Genomic DNA, 16796 nt, shown 5'->3' on the forward strand with positions numbered 1-16796 from the left:
GCTTGTTTCCTCGCTTCCAAAAATCAGCCATCTTCCCTTTCTGGAAGGAAAAGGAAGCTTTTGATGTGGTAGTAAATCCAACTGAGCCAAGACTTTTTTGATTTTCTGCACTCTACTTTGTCACCTACCCCAACCAATATCCTCTAGCTTCCTCCTTATTGGTTATGACTTCATATAAAAGAGCAGTGTACGATGGCATGACCTAAAACAAAAAAAGCAGAATGTGGATTTCACTAAACTTACTATGTTACTTTAGTAATGTTTCCTACCCAAATTGGATAGGAGCCTTACAGGTGTCCTAAATCTGGACAACTCCTACAAGGTTACTGAATCTCACTGGCTCTTCAGGCACCTAGTTTGATAACAGTAGCAGGACTTAATTCATGGATCACATGTTTCTTATTTCATAAAATTGTCTTTTTGGCATCTATGGAAGACTGTCTCTACCAGTTTTCTCATAAGGCTGCAAAGTACCTGATGATACTTTTAACACCTGTGATAAGTCCATCTATTCTCACTGTTAGGACCTGAGCTGATGATTCTGTGTTACAGACCCTGTCCAGCAGAGTCCACATGTTGTGGTTGACGACGAGAATCATTGCACAGGCAACAACAATCTTGTGTAAAAAAAGGGAACAGGCACGACTACTCTCTCAAAGGGAGAGTGTCTATGGTGCCTCGGCCTCTCCCTCAAGAGGGGAGTGCCGCAATCCTTGCCTAGACAGGCTTTTATTGTTTTCCTTGGGTCTTACATCAAAGAAAGATTTATTATCTATCACATAGAACATTATTGTCTACATTTTAGGTACAATCCAGGAAATAAAAATAGCATGCAGAGGGGGATGGCAATGAGCTCATTAGCTCTGTCCTTGGGAGAGCTCACACAGGCTTTGAAATTTACCTCGAGGATAAACAATATACATTTGTTGCTTTAGACCAGGGTGAGGGAGTTTTAGCAAGAGCAAGTCATAACAGTCTGTAAGTATTTTCTAGGCCTGATTCCCACAGGAAAACTCGGTTTGAAGATCTGCCCACCACTTCGCATCTGTAGGTTTTCCATACAGAGCTGAGTCACATTTGCCAGGTCAAGACAAACCGGTCCCCTACAATTCTGAAATGGTGTCTCCTCCCTAGGAAGAGGTATAGTTGTTTTATAAGTTAGTTTCCCAAAATAGAATTCTTTAGTAAACAAACAATCAAAAGTAAAAACTTTTTAAACCCCTTTCCTTCTGTGTAAACTCAGGAATCAAAGGAAATAAATTTACTGTCTTCAGGTTTCTTTCCTCATCTTCCTTCCTTTGGCTGACCTCCCTCATTTTGGTCATGAATTTCAAAAATTCTTAAATTCTTATGCTCTTCATACATTTTATCATTGTAGTACAATCATATAGTTGTAAATTAAACTGTGATTTTTGAGAACACATCAGACATTTTTACACCTATTTATAGCCATCTTTGCAAGTACATTAGTTTTACAGTTTGCCATAATCTGAGGTACAAATACTCATAATAAAAAGTTCTCAAAGTAACATTCCTACTCACCATATCAAACACCACTCTCAGACCAACCACTCAGGTTGTTGCATATATAACTGTATTCCTTTAAGTTGGTGCTTCCATCATTTCTGGTAGGTGGAAAATATATTCTGCTATTGCTGAGACCCTTTCTTCCCCAAGATCAAGTCAGTTCTGAGGACAGGTGATTACAGGATCAAGGAACTGAAGGGAACTTGTCTGGCCACTGAGTAACATGCACTCAAAGATTATCTGTGAGACACCTACATGACTTCTATAGGTTCAACGATTCATTGATGCATTCATTCTAAAACTGGGCCATACAAATCTTGTCAGATTGGCTGGGTTTCAGTCTGCCAATACAGACCATGCTGATATTCATCATCATTAGGTCACTTAGTACAATACCTGACATTCATAGTAAGCTAATTATTATAGTTATTTTGGTTCTGTAGCAGTTATTTTGGTTCTGTAGCAAGATGATAAATCACATTGAATCAGCAATTAAAACACTTATTTTTCATCCTCACTTTAGATACTACCTTATACTCTTCACTTCTGGTATCTTTGGCAGAAAGCAGACTAGCTTCTCGTTGACATCAGGAAATTTGCTCTCTTCTTCTAATTAAGCTCCTATTCTAACCCAGGAGTCCTAATCTATTGGGTGGATAATCTTACACTTTTTTTTGGCCAAAGTACTTTATTCTGTCCAGGACCTATTCCCCATACACTGAGGCTTCAGCTATTGGAAACTAAGCCAGTGTTTTTGTTTTGTAGAGAGTCAATAAAGAGAGACTACTTAATTGAACAGAGTACAGAAAGGAGAAAGAGACATAAAATACATTATTTTATTTTTAATTTTTTTAGTATATTAACTGCCTACCCTTTGCATTTTACGTCTTTAGGAGGTCCAGGAAGATTAAACCGATTATTTTATATTTATCCATATAGACACTTGACTGGCTCTCTTTTTTTAAACTGTGTCAGTCATAAGCATACAGTTTCATCTGTTCAGGACATTTCCATGTTTGGATTTAAAAGCAAAAGATTCAGAGCAAAATTCACTTCCAGCTAAATGACAGTGGGGTCCACATATAAAATATAATAAAGAGTAAGGATTTCAATTTAAAGTATACACGGTAAAAGTTGAATCATAAGTCATATATGTTCTTTTTCATATCCTATACCTGCACTATCCAATACAGTGGTCTTTTAAATGTAAGTTAACTACAGTTAACCAGAATTTAAAAAGGAGTTGCCCAGTTGTACTATGTACACTTCAAATGCTCAGTAGCCATATGTAACTATTGTCTTATATTGGTATATTTAGTCTATATAATAGGACATTTCCATCATTTTAGAAAATTTTATTAGACAGTTCTGGTTCATAGAGTTACCATAATATTCCTGTGAGTTTGCTTTTTTTTCTCTTGAAAACTAATTAACTGAATTTCAACAAATTAACAAGCTGCAATTTATCCACTTTTAAAATTAAAAGATCTAAAAAAATATTAAAAGATCTATGATTTGAATTTAGCTTTGTTTTATCGCAAGGAAAATACTTCAAAATCTATTTTGAGCACTCAACTACTTTTATACTTACTTGAATATAATTATGTTTCTGGAATAACCTGCATATGTTTTGTTTTGCATAAATCAACAGTTCATAGGGTTTATGAAATATTTCAAATGGAGTTGCCCACCTCCAGCTCTAAGAACAACTCATTTTTAGGACATAGATTAAAATAAAATGTATTTGTAGTTGATTCTCTGACTATATTTAAAGTGTGTTTTAAAATCAAGAATCATGGACTCAGGACTAAAACTCTAACTTTAATAAAATTTATTTTTTAATTTTGCATAGTTATTAATGTCTCTTTTTATTTTAAGAACTGAGTATATCAATGTACTTTTAAGGAAAAAAATCTGAGCATCCTGCTACGAATCTGTTGGGTCTTGACACTATAAATGATGGGATTCATCAAAGGTGGAAAAAGAATGTAGATGTTGCCCATGAGGACATGGACAATGGGGGAGAGACGCTTGCCAAAACGGTGCACCATTGTTAAGCTAATGATAGGGATGTAGAACACAAGAACAGCACAAATGTGGGAAATGCAGGTCTGAAATGATTTATGTCTCTCCTCCCGAGAAGCAATTGCCAGTACAGATTTAAGAATCAGAACATAGGAGAAAAGGATAAGAATAGCATCCAACAATAGTGTGCAAATGACCAGCATCAGAGCATAGTAGCTATTGAATCGGATGTCTGAACAAGCTAGACGGAGAAGGTCCTGGTGCAGGCAGAAAGAATGAGAAAGGATGTGGGGACGGCAATAATTCAAGAACTTCAGGCGAATGATGGCTGGAGGTATGAGTAATGCACTCCTACATAAAATTGCCACCCCAATTTTCATGATTTTGTTATTAGTTAGAATGGAGGAGTAGTGTAGTGGATGGCAAATGGCAATGTAGCGATCAAAAGCCATAGCAAGGAGGACAGAGGACTCCATGAAGGACAGGCCATGAATGAAATAGGATTGGGCAATGCAGGCATCCAGGCTGACTTCCTGGCTGAGCCCCCACAGGATCCCCAGCACCGTGTGCACTGTGGACAGTCCCATGCACAGGTCAGTGAGGGCCAGCATGGCCAGGAAGTAGAACATGGGCTGGTGCAGGCTTGGCTCAGTCCGGATCACATGCAGCACCATGCAGTTGCCCAGAAGCACCATGGTATAGATGGTGGAGAAGGGAATGGAGATCCAGGAATATTGATGCTCCAGGCTGGAAAATCCAGTAAGAAGGAAGGAAGAGGAATTCATGCTAGGACTTACTGAAGCAGTCACTCTGGAACTAAAACACATCTTCCAGCCAGCAATAGAATAAGCATATTTCAAAGGAAAGGCTTCAACTTCAGATGAGTTAGATGGAATTTTGAGGCAAACAGCATTATACTAAAAGTTTACTAACTTTACAAAATATAATCAAGTATCTTTGTTCTTTAGAGGCATATGATCTGCTGTGTGGAAGAGAATGGTCTGTTCCTGATATCATGCAAGAGTCATTATTCGTCCACTGGCAGAGCTGTGCATAGAAGCCACACGTATCAAATAAAAACAAATAGACTGAAGTAAAAAGCTAATTTTCGGAAAAGATATGGTGTCTGAGACCTTTTATCAAGGATGCTGCTGAGATGCTGTATCTGTAAAATTGAGAGCTGAGTTTCTCAAAATGTTCTTCTTATACCCCCCCAGTTCATTAAGCATTTAAGAATAATCTTTGAGCTTTAATACTACACTTGCATTTAAATAGTTTTTTCATACCCATCGTTTTTCACTTCATGATGTCTCCAAGTGTGCTTTTTCTCCAAAGAGTATTTAGTAAAGGTGTTCCTATGTTATCCCACTCCAGATGACATAGCTAATGATTAGTTTTTCTTTACTGGTGATAGGCAGAGCAGGGGATATTTATACGGAAGAACTTTGATGAATGATTTCCCACAGGAGCATTGTCCCTCTGAGTTTTTAGTAGCATAGAGACTTAGGCTGAAGACCCACAACTTCTGACATCACCCCAGAATATACTGTACAATTATTCATTCATTCAGTTAATCAGTTGAGTATTCATTAAATGTGCAGTTATGAAAGGGATTGAGTAATTGTTTTTCTCTTCCTTAGAATCATCATTCTTTTTTTTAAAGATTTTATTTATTTATCTTTAGAGGGGAAGGGAAGGAGAGAGGGAGAGAAACATCAATGTATGGTTGCCTTTCGTGCATCCCCTGCTGGGAACTGGCCTGCAGGGAACTGGCCTGCAACCCAGGGATGTGCCCTGACTGGGAATCGAACTGCGATCGTGTGGTTCACAGGCCCGCACTCAATCCACTGAGCTACACCAGCCAGGGCAGAATCATCATTCTAAAAATCAGGTAGCCAATGTCAAATAGTTGTTTAGAATTTTTAAAAGCCTTATTGCAGCAGAATTGATTGTCTTCTTCTTCATGTAGTTTTCCTGCCTTAATTAAGTTCTGCTCCTGGAGTCTTCACAAAAGATTTAAAAGTTCTTGTAATATAGACAGGTATTTAAAAGTCCATACTGGCTTTCACATTTGTTTTAATTAATTCAATGTGTTATCTTAAAGCTATTTTAAAATAGTTTCGATTTTGGGCTTCCTCCTGTGACTTACTCTTAATTTTTGTTTTATTAGTTTACCAATCAGCTCCTCAGGTTGATCTTCTTTTTTATGGGACAGGGGGTAAGTGCTTGGGCTTGGAGTGTTTTATTTTAAATTGAAACAAAAGTGCAGAAGATGGCAGTATTGGGAACTGAACCAGCTCCAGGATTCAAGTCCTCCTCTTATCACTATAGGGTTAAGTTCTTTCTCCTTTTCTCACCAAAGGAACCTCTTTGAGGCTTACTTTCCTTTTGTATATAATGCTGATAACAGTAGTTTTTATCCCATGGGACGACTGTAAAGATTAAATGATTATAATGCCATAAAGCATATAGACCAGTGATTTTTAACCCATGTACTGCAAGAATTTTTAAAACATGCAATACCCGACTATTTAGTCAAGGGCACTGACCTCTTTTCCCTTTGGTTGCCAAATTTAAAAAAAGTTTTTTTTTAATGTACCTTTTATCCCTGTCAGCATTAGATAGCTTAGTTTACTATTTTAATACATTCCCTTCATCAGTTAGAATTCTTTTGCCCTTTAAAGAAAAATTGCTCAGCTTTTGAACACTTCACTTATTTTTCTAAATTACCATTTCCCCTCTTTTACGAGATTTTTCTCCTGATGTTCTTTCTGCCTAAGATGTTCTTTCACAAGGAGACTTAGGTTGAGGAAAATTTTGTCAACCTCTGCTTCCTCTTTATAAAATAATCTTAAATTTTCTTCTCTGCATCACTTACCAGGAAGCCTGTTACTGCATCAACCATCACTTACCAGCAAGACTGTTACCTAAAACATGTTCTCCATATATAGGTATTATTATTATTATATTTTGGTATTATACCAATGTAATACCAATAATATATCATTGATATTACATATTATTAATTTTATAACATATTTATCCTCATAAAATTTATTTGATTTATAATTTGACATTCATTAGCCTAGTTATTTGACTAATGTCTCTGTTACACACTGAATTTTAAGTTCTCAGAAGTGAGGACAGTGACAGCTTTTACTCTGTGTCATAGCCTAAAATTTGTACCTCTAAGTCCTTACCTCCCCTCTGAGTACAGACACATGCATTCAATTTCCCACTTGATATCTCCATCTGGGTATTTCACCTAAAAATTAAACGATGACAATAAAATATATGATTTTCCTCAGAAACCCAGTATTTTTCCATTTCCTCCTAATATCATAAAAAGGCTCCATCAATCATACAATTGCTTAAGAAAACTCTTAAGAGTCATACAGGAACTAGCATAAAGGACACAGGGACAAAAACTAAGGGGGGTGGAAATGGGAGGGAGGTGGGGAGCACTGGGGGTTTGGGCTGGGATGGGAGTAAAAGACAAAAAGCTGTACTTGAACAACAACTAAATAACTAATTTTTTAAAAAAGAAAGACACACAATTTTATCAATTAGGATGCTTCTGAGTGCAAGTATTAAAAACTCCAAAATGGAATGAATGAAAAAAAAAAAGTCATTCTTAATTCCTTGTTATTCCTTCTCTCTCCTACCTGTTAAATCCTTTGTCAAATCTATAATTTACACTCTATAACATACCATCAATCTGCTCATTTTTCAGCTTTAACTGCTGAGGTCATTTCATACCATCATTATCTGCTCCTTGATGATTGCATTAATTTAGTAGCTAGCATTATTGCTTTTTTACGTGCTTCCTAAAAATGTTTTCTCCACAGAGAAACCTGACTGTTTTTCTGCAAACATCTACTAAATTACAATAATTCCTTGTTTTAAAAAAATCTAATAAATTCTTATTGTTTTTTAAAATGAAATATAAATTATTTATCATGGTCAGAAATCTTTATATGACTTGGCCCTTCTACCTCTTCTATACTGTGGACCACTGTTGCCTTAATTCCCTAATCTCTAGGTATCTTTCTCATCCTCAAAGCAAATTAAGAGGATTCCTGCCTCAGGATCTTTTTTCTTCATCTTCTCTCTGCTTACAATTATCTACTCCCAGTATTTACATATATGCTCCTTTCACCATTCAGGTTTCAGTTCAGTGTTACTTCTTCAGAGGGACTTTTGTGAGCCCCAACACCATTTTTTTCTCCCATCCTCTAAAATAAGTTACTCTCATGGGAATACTTTGATTTGTATTTATACCACTTATATACTTATATACCAATTGTCCATCAGATCCAGTGGAAGTTCTGAAAGAAGAGGAAACTATGCCTGGCTTTTGCTCATTGACATACAAAATGAGGTTTGCGTAGAGCAGGTATTTATATAAAATTATGGAATTAGGAATTAATCTACATTAAAATTTGCACAATCACAGAAGTACAGAAACAAGATAAATGCAAGTGCATTGCAAAAATGTGGTGAGACTTAAACACTCATATCTTAAAGCACACATCTGATCCTTAAAGCCCACACACTATCAATCTTACATTATTGTGTATAAGGTTCATGTGATGTGTAAAACATTGTCCTAGAAATCCATGCTGACCTCAGGCACAACACTCAGAATTTAAATATGACTCCTATCATTCTCAGCCTGACCCAGACATATAGGCAAAGCACTGTGATTAATGACAAAAGAATCAAAGGATGTAGGCATAGATTAGAAGCACAAACTCTCATTCAGTTTTCTTCAAACTAGCCACAAGTGTTCATGATGCCTCCACAGAGACTATCAGCCTTTTGGTGATAGAAGATCAATGGATGTTGGGGAAAAAATTAAGTTCTATTTTGAGAGGTAAGATGGGAGTCAGGAAATTATAGTGTTAATGAGACCAATCAATGAAGATTTCAAGAGGAAGGTGTTCATGTATGTGAGCTGCACCACATGCTCCACCTGTACTAACAAAAGAGGGAAAAAAGGCCTTCATTTCCCCAAGCATCGTGCTGTGTTATGCCACCTCAAAGTCAGTGTGCGCAATAATTTTCTCAACTTCCAGCAACCAGAGCAATGTCTGACATGAAACAAAAAATTAAACAGGATATGCAGCAGTGACTTTGAGTTTGGGGCAGTGATAGAATTGTTGTATTCCCTCTGTGTACTTTGTCTGGAATCCTAGAATGTAGATTTGAAAGCACATCTCTGATCAAATGAAACGGATTGTGTTTTCAGGGGACCCTTTTCTTACCCCTTCTAATTCGAACTGAGCTACATATCCAAACATCTATACTTTTTCTTATCCTTTAGACATAATTTCCCATGTGTTTACTTGTTGCCTTTTTCAAGTTAGATAAGCTGATGAGCAACACCAAAGGCATAGATGAATAGTGTTGGGTCTAAAAGTCATTGTCTTTATAGTTATATTGAACAGGAAACATTGCTTTTTCAGGATAGTCCAGATTTCTGCTGTTCTTTGGCATAATTACTTAATGACATCCACACAGGACCTGCTTTGAACAATTAATTAAGTATATTGACACACTTTGATTAATCATTCCTCTAATGCTCTCACATCGGGCCACCAGCAGGAGGCAGAAGCACTCCATTAATTTTTCTCTTTCTTCAAGGGAGCATAAAGCAGGTTTGTTTTAGACCTGGTTAAGTATAGCTGAGGCCAAACGCATAAAGGTTTTGTCATGGCTAAAGAGCTGAGAAACTTCTGTAAGGCTAGTCCAAAGAACTGTGTGTTCAGAGGTTCTGATATGCTAACATTGGAGACAATTTATTCACCCCAAAGCCACAGTGGGCTTAAAAATCTCTTGAAGGTTATGATTGTTAATTTTGTAAATGAGTTCTTTGCTATATATTAGTTTGTTTTTATATTTTATTATATATTATTTTTGTATGTCTATAAATAATACTGCCATTATGATTGAAATAATGAACCATTTTTACCCATGACTTAGAAGCATGATCAATATTATAATACATTTTGCATCTGTTTAGATGTTGCCCTCTGGGTATTGAATACTTTTCTGTATTATTTGTATGATTTGGTTAAACTGTGACATAAATAATTGCTCTCAAGGGAATTTGCCTGTTTGAATACTTTCCTATGTCTAAGAAAATGTGAGAGAACTTAAATAAAAATTAGATATGATAAAATGACAAACATTGAATGAAAAATAAAAAACAAGCAGAAAATTATGAAGAAAGTGGCAATTAATTCTCTCTTTAATTATACCAAAATTATACATTTAAAATTTTAATATAAATGCTTAGACTGTTATTCATATTTAAAATTGTCCCCTGAAAATTACAGACCAGGCCAACTCTGTCTAAATCAGTCCTCTCATTTTAAAAATAAAGAAGTTTGTAAAGGTATTCTAAGAAATTAAGTACCAAAATCCAGACTGCTAGACTGCAGGTTTACACTGCTCTCCAACGCCTTTTTCTGGCTTCACTTAACCATCTATAATTCCTTCATTCTTTGATGTTTACATAATGAAGAAGAACAGCTTTGCCAGGAATTAAAAAAATAGGGTCATCAAGGAACACAGAAAGGATCCATGGACAAAGTCAAAGTGGGGTAGGATTGAGGGTGGGAGGTGGGGGTAGGTGGGGCAGCGGAGAGTATTGGGGGGGAATGGAGACAATTGTACTTATACAACAAATAAATAAAAATAATTATAACATTTTAAAAGTCTGACAATATGTCAAACAAGATGCATTGGGAATTTTTAAAACTCTAAATAAAATGGACATAGAAGGAACTTAATTAAACACAGCGAAGAATGTTTATAAATCTTAAGACTCTGTTAGAGACTATCACTAATAAAACATGTAAGCTGATAGCCATACTTAAAATCTAAGGTTCTTTATACCTTCGGTTACCAGTTATATTGAAATTTTAAAAATCCATTTATGTAAACAAAATATATAAAATCCTTGGTAATATTTTTAATAAGAAAAGAAACAGTAAAAAAATGTCTTTAGAAAGAAAGCACAGGTGCTTCTAGGCTCTGTCTTTTCCTTCTGCAGGTACTTTGTTACTTTTTTATTTCCTCCCCCTTCTCCACAGAGTTAAGATTTAGGTGCCACAGCTGACTAGGTGGTAAAATTTCAAACCTACTTAATTAAAGCCAATTAAGAATGTGTTAATACCTAGTCTATAAGCATTCCTTGAAATCCAGTAAAATAATCTGACTTTTTCCATTGTTTAATTTTGGTTTTATATATTTAAATTTTAAAACTTATATAGAAATGTAAACAGATTATAAATATACAGCTCAACTGATAACTGCAAAAGAATACACCCCTGGACAGCAACTCAGATTAGGAAATAGCATATCAAAATTATCCTAGAAGAGCCCCATGTACTCCCTCTTTGTCATTAGTCTAATTCTCTCCAAAGTTAACCACTATCCTGATGTGTCTCATTTCATCTATCATGATTTATTTATTTTTTCTTTTTTTAAAAAGAATGTTCTTAACTTTTAAGGAACTTTATTTTGTTTTTAAAAATATTTTTTTATTTATTTTAGAGAGAGAAGAAGGGAGAGAGAAAGAAGGAGAGCAATATCACTGTACAATTGCCTCTTGTGTATCTCCAACTAGGGATCTGGCCTGAAACCCAGTCATGTGCCCCGACTGGGAATCAAACCAGCAACCCTTTGGTTCACAGGCTTGGTGCTCAATCCACTGAGTCACACCAGCCAGGGCTGATTTCTTTTAATTGTATGAAATAAATGTTACCATTTTTGTATGTAACACTTATGCAACATAATATCCATGAATTGCCTTCATATTGTTGCTATAACTGTAGTATATTTTTCATTAGTATATGTTATTCCATTTATGTATATTCCACAATAAATTTATTTATGGACATTTTGGTCTTTTCTAGCTTTTGACTATAGTGAATAATCCTGCTGTGCAGATCCTTGTACATTTTCCTATACATAAAAATGACACATATACATGTGTGAATTTCTGAAAAGTGCTAGGTCATAGGATATGCACATGTTCTCTGGTACAAACTGCTTGAGAGCTTATCTCTGAGTTGAGGAGATAAGCCTAAATTGCTCACGGTGGCATCCTGGAACAATTACCAGTGCATGTTGTGTTGTCCAGACTTGGTCAGGAATTACATGTGAAGAATTGCATGAAACAAGTGGATCCCACTAGGAACAAAACGAGAGAATGCCAGAACACCTAAGAGGACCCACACTCCTCCCAAGGTTATTCTCCCAGAAACATCTGACTAAACTTCAGAGGAGGCAGTAAATTGTGTCATGAAAGGTAGAAAATTTCTTCCTTGCAGATGGGTTATTCTTTTTGACAACTGGGTCTCATGTGTAAATTGAGAGAAAGGGGAATTTTGCCTATTCTAAATCATCTGTTATTTTAGTCTATTTCTGACAGATAAATAATAAAACTGATGTCTAGAATGCCTTCCATGTTGCTCTGCTTTCTTTATTCTCTTTCTTTTCTCAACCTGAGGCAAGGATCCTGGCTGGCAGGATCTGTGTGTTGTGGCCACCATAAACAAATTCACACAGATGACAGAAGTCCTGTAGGAAAAAAGGGATGGCATGGCCACTCTCTAAGTAAGAGAGAGGGCCCCAACCCCTGCCTGGATAGGCTTTTATTGCTTTTCTAGGTACATTACTTTGAAGACGGTCCTCATTTACTATGCACCAGTTCACTGTAGGTGATTACCTTTTACAGGTAACAAAGGAAAGAATGTTGCTAATTACTTCAAAGAGAAAGATGTTACAGACCAAGGGGAAAAGTGGTTGAACTGGTTAGATTCCTTATGTGGAGGGTTTAGCTCAGATTTTAGGAAGTTACACTAAGTACTTTCTGCCTCAATTCACGGTGAGTAAGTTTTAACAAGAGCAAGTCTCATAGCAGCCTAGGTACAATGCAGGCCTGATTCCCCATGGGAGAACCTATCCATGGGTGTGGCTTCTGTGTGCTGGACCTTGCTTCCCACTGGCCTTTCTGAGTGGAAGCTGGACTACATTCCCACACCATGGGGAATGGTTACCTATATCAACCCCTTTTCTTCTTTTTATATGTTTTCTTTTCTCCATAAAGTCAAGGCTGCCTAATTCTTGTTTAGGTGCAAAAGCTGTTGTAACAGTGAATTTTGAAGCCTAATTCTACCAGAATGAGTAAGCAGATGAGGAACAGCATCTTCCCAGACCTAAGGTCTCTAGCTTCTCCCATGTGCTCGACAGGTTGTCTCTGCAGCTCCTGAACTCAGCACTTACCAGAAACTGACAAGGGCAGTTTTCCTGCATTTGATTCCTTTATCAACAAAGCAAAGTTACCTTTACCTCTATATTCCCCTTCTATTAAGCAAATTCCTCCAAGAACTTCAGTGTAGTATTTCTTAATCTTTTTAGTGTCATCTGATTTAGTTTCAGAGATAGTACCTGACTTATTATAATGACTACAATTTAAAATCAATGATTCAGATTAGCCAAATGGACCAAGGGATGCATCATAAATTTGTGTAGAAGTATCTTATTGTTGCATGCCTCTGAGAAAGAAAATAATAAAGAGGTAATTAAATATCTTTAAAGAAGAAGAATCATCTTGGACTAAATTGCTTATACTTTTTTTGAGGGCAAGACAACATAGATGGATCTTGAGAGTATCATGCTAAATGACATAAGTCAGATGAAAAAGAACAAGAGTCATATGATTTCACTCATATGTGGAATATAAAACAAAAAGCAGCAGTGAGCAAACAAAGCCAACAAAAAAGCAGACACAGACAATAGGTTGATAGTTACCAGAAGGGAAGGATGTGAGAAGGTAAACAATGGAGAAGGTAAAGGGGAGCAAATATATGCCAACAGAAGAATTGGACTTGGCATGGTGAGCACACAATGAAATTTGCAGATGATGTATTACAAACTTGTATACCTGAAACCTATATAATGTTATTTGTTGCAGACCCTGGCCAGCTGAGTCTGCCTGTTATGGTTTACGATGAGAATCAATGCACAGGCGATAACAATCCTGTGTGGAAAAAGGGAACAGGCATGACTGCTCTCTCAAAGGGAGAGTGCCTGTGGGTGCCTTGGCCACTCCCTCAAGAGGGGAGCGCCTCAACCCCTGCCTAGACAGGCTTTTATTGTCTTCCTTGGGTCTTACATCAAAGAAAGATTTATTATCTATCACACAGAGCATTATTATCTACATTCTAGGTACAATCAAGGAAATAGAAATAACATGCAGAGGGGGATGGCAATGAGCTCATTAGCTCTGTCCCTGGGAGAGCTCACACAGATTTGGGGAGTTACCTTGAGGATAAACAATATACATTTGTTGCTTTAGACCAGGGTGAGGGAGTTGTAGCAAGAGCAAGCCATAACGGTCTGTAAGTATTTTCTAGGCCTGATTCCCATGGGAAAACTCGGTTTGAAGATCTGGCTCCTGCCCACCACATCACATCTGTAGATTTTCCATACAGAGCTGAGTCACATTTGCCAGGCCAAGACAAACTGGTCCCCTACAGTTATTAACCAATGTTACCCCAATAGATTTAATTTAAAATTAAATGCCCAGAATGATACCACTAGTTATAAATGTTACTTTCAAAATGTAGATTATCCAGTGCACTTTAGTACCTGAAGGAATCCCAGAGTAGTTCAAGAATTCAAAATATGAGATTTTAATCTAATCAAGAGAATTTTAAGCTAGTAGATATATACGTGTATAAGTGTGTGTAATATGATTAACAAAGAGGGCAAAACAGGCAACACGCCAGCAGTAGCCTTAGTATTAAGTCAGAGATTTAACAAAGTATTGGCCTTAAGTAGAAATAACATTAAACAGTAGAGCCAAATACAGGCTTGAATTTTGCCACTTTACTAAGGTATATAATGGGAAAGTAATGAGGTAATCCTGTAGATATCTTGTGAAAACAGGGAATAAAGAAAGCCTTGACTGGTTATAGTTGAAGGAAAAGATAAAGCAGCAGGTATATAAAGAAAGACTTGACAGTGAAATCCCTAAAAGTTTGATTTTCCCTTTCCTAACTTGTGCAGGCACCAGATTATAATACTTACACATTATACCAATTATATTGCATTGTAACTTTAAAGCACTAAATGCTATTTTTAATCAAAAAATAGTTTGCTTTCAATTTTTTGTCTTATTCCAAAATTATGTTCTCTTACATGGTGACCACATTTTTTAATATTTTATCGCGTCTCTATTATTGACAATCTTTTTTTAAATGTAATTCTGAAAGCACTATCTATGGTCTTATTTTTATCTTTCTGATCAGTGCCACTTACCTCTATGTTTCCATTTACCACTTGCACTCCAATGATTCCCATTTCCTCTTTTCTGTGAGCTAGCATTCTGCAGGCTTCTCAGATTCATCACGGCCAAAAGTTATGATCTAATATATTTTTCACCAAATACATTTTTTCTTATTTTTTAAAGATTTTATTTATTTATTTATTTTTAGAGAGGGGAAGGGAGGGAGAAAGAGAAGGAAAGAAACATCAATGCATGGTTGCCTCCCATATGGCCTTTACTGGCCCGCAATCCAGACATGTTCTCTGACTAAGAATCAAACTAGCGACCCTTCGGTTCGCAGGCTGGCACTCAATCCACTGAGCCACACCAGCCAGGGCAGTTGATAAGCTCTTTAAGAGGAATACCTGGGGCTCCAGAGGCCTTCTGTCTCACTGAACCATAATCCCCACTAGTGTGCACAGCCAGAAGTCAGGAATTCTCTTCTCAGGCTGGAACACTGGGTTGGGGCTTCCAGTGTGAGACTGAGGCTTCTCACTCTTGGAGGGAGGTATCCCTCCATGTTTTAAGCACCACGTGATGTGAGTGTATGACCAGTCCATTTTGTGTCTTCTTCCCTCCTACCAGACTTGATGTGGCTTCTTTCTTATATCCTTATTTACACAATTTCTGTTCAGCTTCATTTCAGGTTGTTCAGAATGATGGTTGTTCTATAGTTTGGTTATAATGTAAATGCTGTTGTGGGAGGTTCCAAATACGGTTTTTGCCTATACCATTATCTTGACTGAAACTGTACATCTTATTTAGTGAGGTATCATCTGTAAAACTCTTTGGCTCTAAACAGTTCTTTAGTACATAAAAAGAGATTAAAATATAAGGATTAAGATAAATTGGAAAATAAAATAAAACATTTGGTGGCTTGAAATCTGCTATAAAGTGAAAAGTGTGGTGAACCCAACTCTGTGCTTGAATTTCAGCATTATCATGATCGTGATCATTATAGAAACAAAACCAGCAAAGAAGTAGGAATCCAAACAACCTCTCTGTTTAGATATGGGAGTATAAAAAAGACCTCTCTTCTTTGCCCCAGCATCTGAATGAGTTGAAAAAAAAACCCATCAAATTTGTACAGAGGAAAATCTGTTAATTCATAAATTGGTAAAGTCTGCCCTGCTGTTGTTAATTTCTTAATCCTCTAAATACGGCTTTATTGTTTGCTAATTCTAATAGGGTTTTTCTTCTTCTATGCACTTCACTCGCAAGCACCTACTGTATGCCAGGGTGTCAATTATCAGTGCGATGCTTCTCAATTCCAAATCTACTCTTAATAGACTATTCTACCAAAATGAAGATAGGCTTTTCAAAATTCTTTTCCCAGTTGGCAAAATATTAAGTTGAGCCAGTGGTGTCTTCTGGAGAGATCCTGGAGCAGGAAGGGGATTCCCTTCCTTGTTCTAATGTGATCCTCAGAGCAACACCCTGCAGTAATCTCTGTCTCTGCAGCACCAGACTATGGCCAGAAGCTCAGCTGCTGTGGTGCCAGCCACCACCAGCACACATAGTTTTGCAGCAGAGGGTTTCAGTCTAATACCTCCAGTGAATGGCTCCCTTTTTACACCCTGTGGAGTGCCTTGGCAATAGAGCATTGTTCTTCTGGAATTTTTCTATGACTTACTTCTTTTATACCTTGCTTCTTATACCTTCAGGAAGTTTTATAGAAAGAGCTGAGATTTAGGTCTTTTATGTGGGAGGCTTCTGCTGGTACCCCAGAGAGGAGATTCTCAATAAATGCTGCTAATATGGCACCTCATGGGGTGGCTTCTGATACATATCCCCTTGGGCAGGTTTGCAAACTCAAAAATTGTTTAACCTTCTATTGAACCTCAGTCATGCTCTTTCTCAAGAGGTTTGGCTATCAATTCCAGGAGAAAGATGTTTCCCA

At 36.8% G+C, this 16796-nt stretch overlaps 1 protein-coding gene across 1 annotated transcript; it reads right to left on the minus strand.

Moving 5' to 3' along the window:
• Positions 1–3416: 3416 nt before the first annotated feature.
• LOC119038656 (olfactory receptor 51V1) lies at positions 3417–4379 on the minus strand. Its single transcript, XM_037131198.2, has one exon. The coding sequence runs from the start codon at positions 4377–4379 to the stop codon at positions 3417–3419; it is 963 nt and encodes a 320-aa protein (XP_036987093.2).
• Positions 4380–16796: the final 12417 nt, after the last annotated feature.

The sequence above is a fragment of the Artibeus jamaicensis genome, unplaced genomic scaffold (genome assembly GCF_021234435.1).
Source record: "Artibeus jamaicensis isolate MK-2021 breed Jamaican fruit bat unplaced genomic scaffold, CSHL_Jam_final contig_69, whole genome shotgun sequence".
In the NCBI taxonomy this organism is placed as follows: Eukaryota; Metazoa; Chordata; class Mammalia; order Chiroptera; family Phyllostomidae; genus Artibeus; species Artibeus jamaicensis.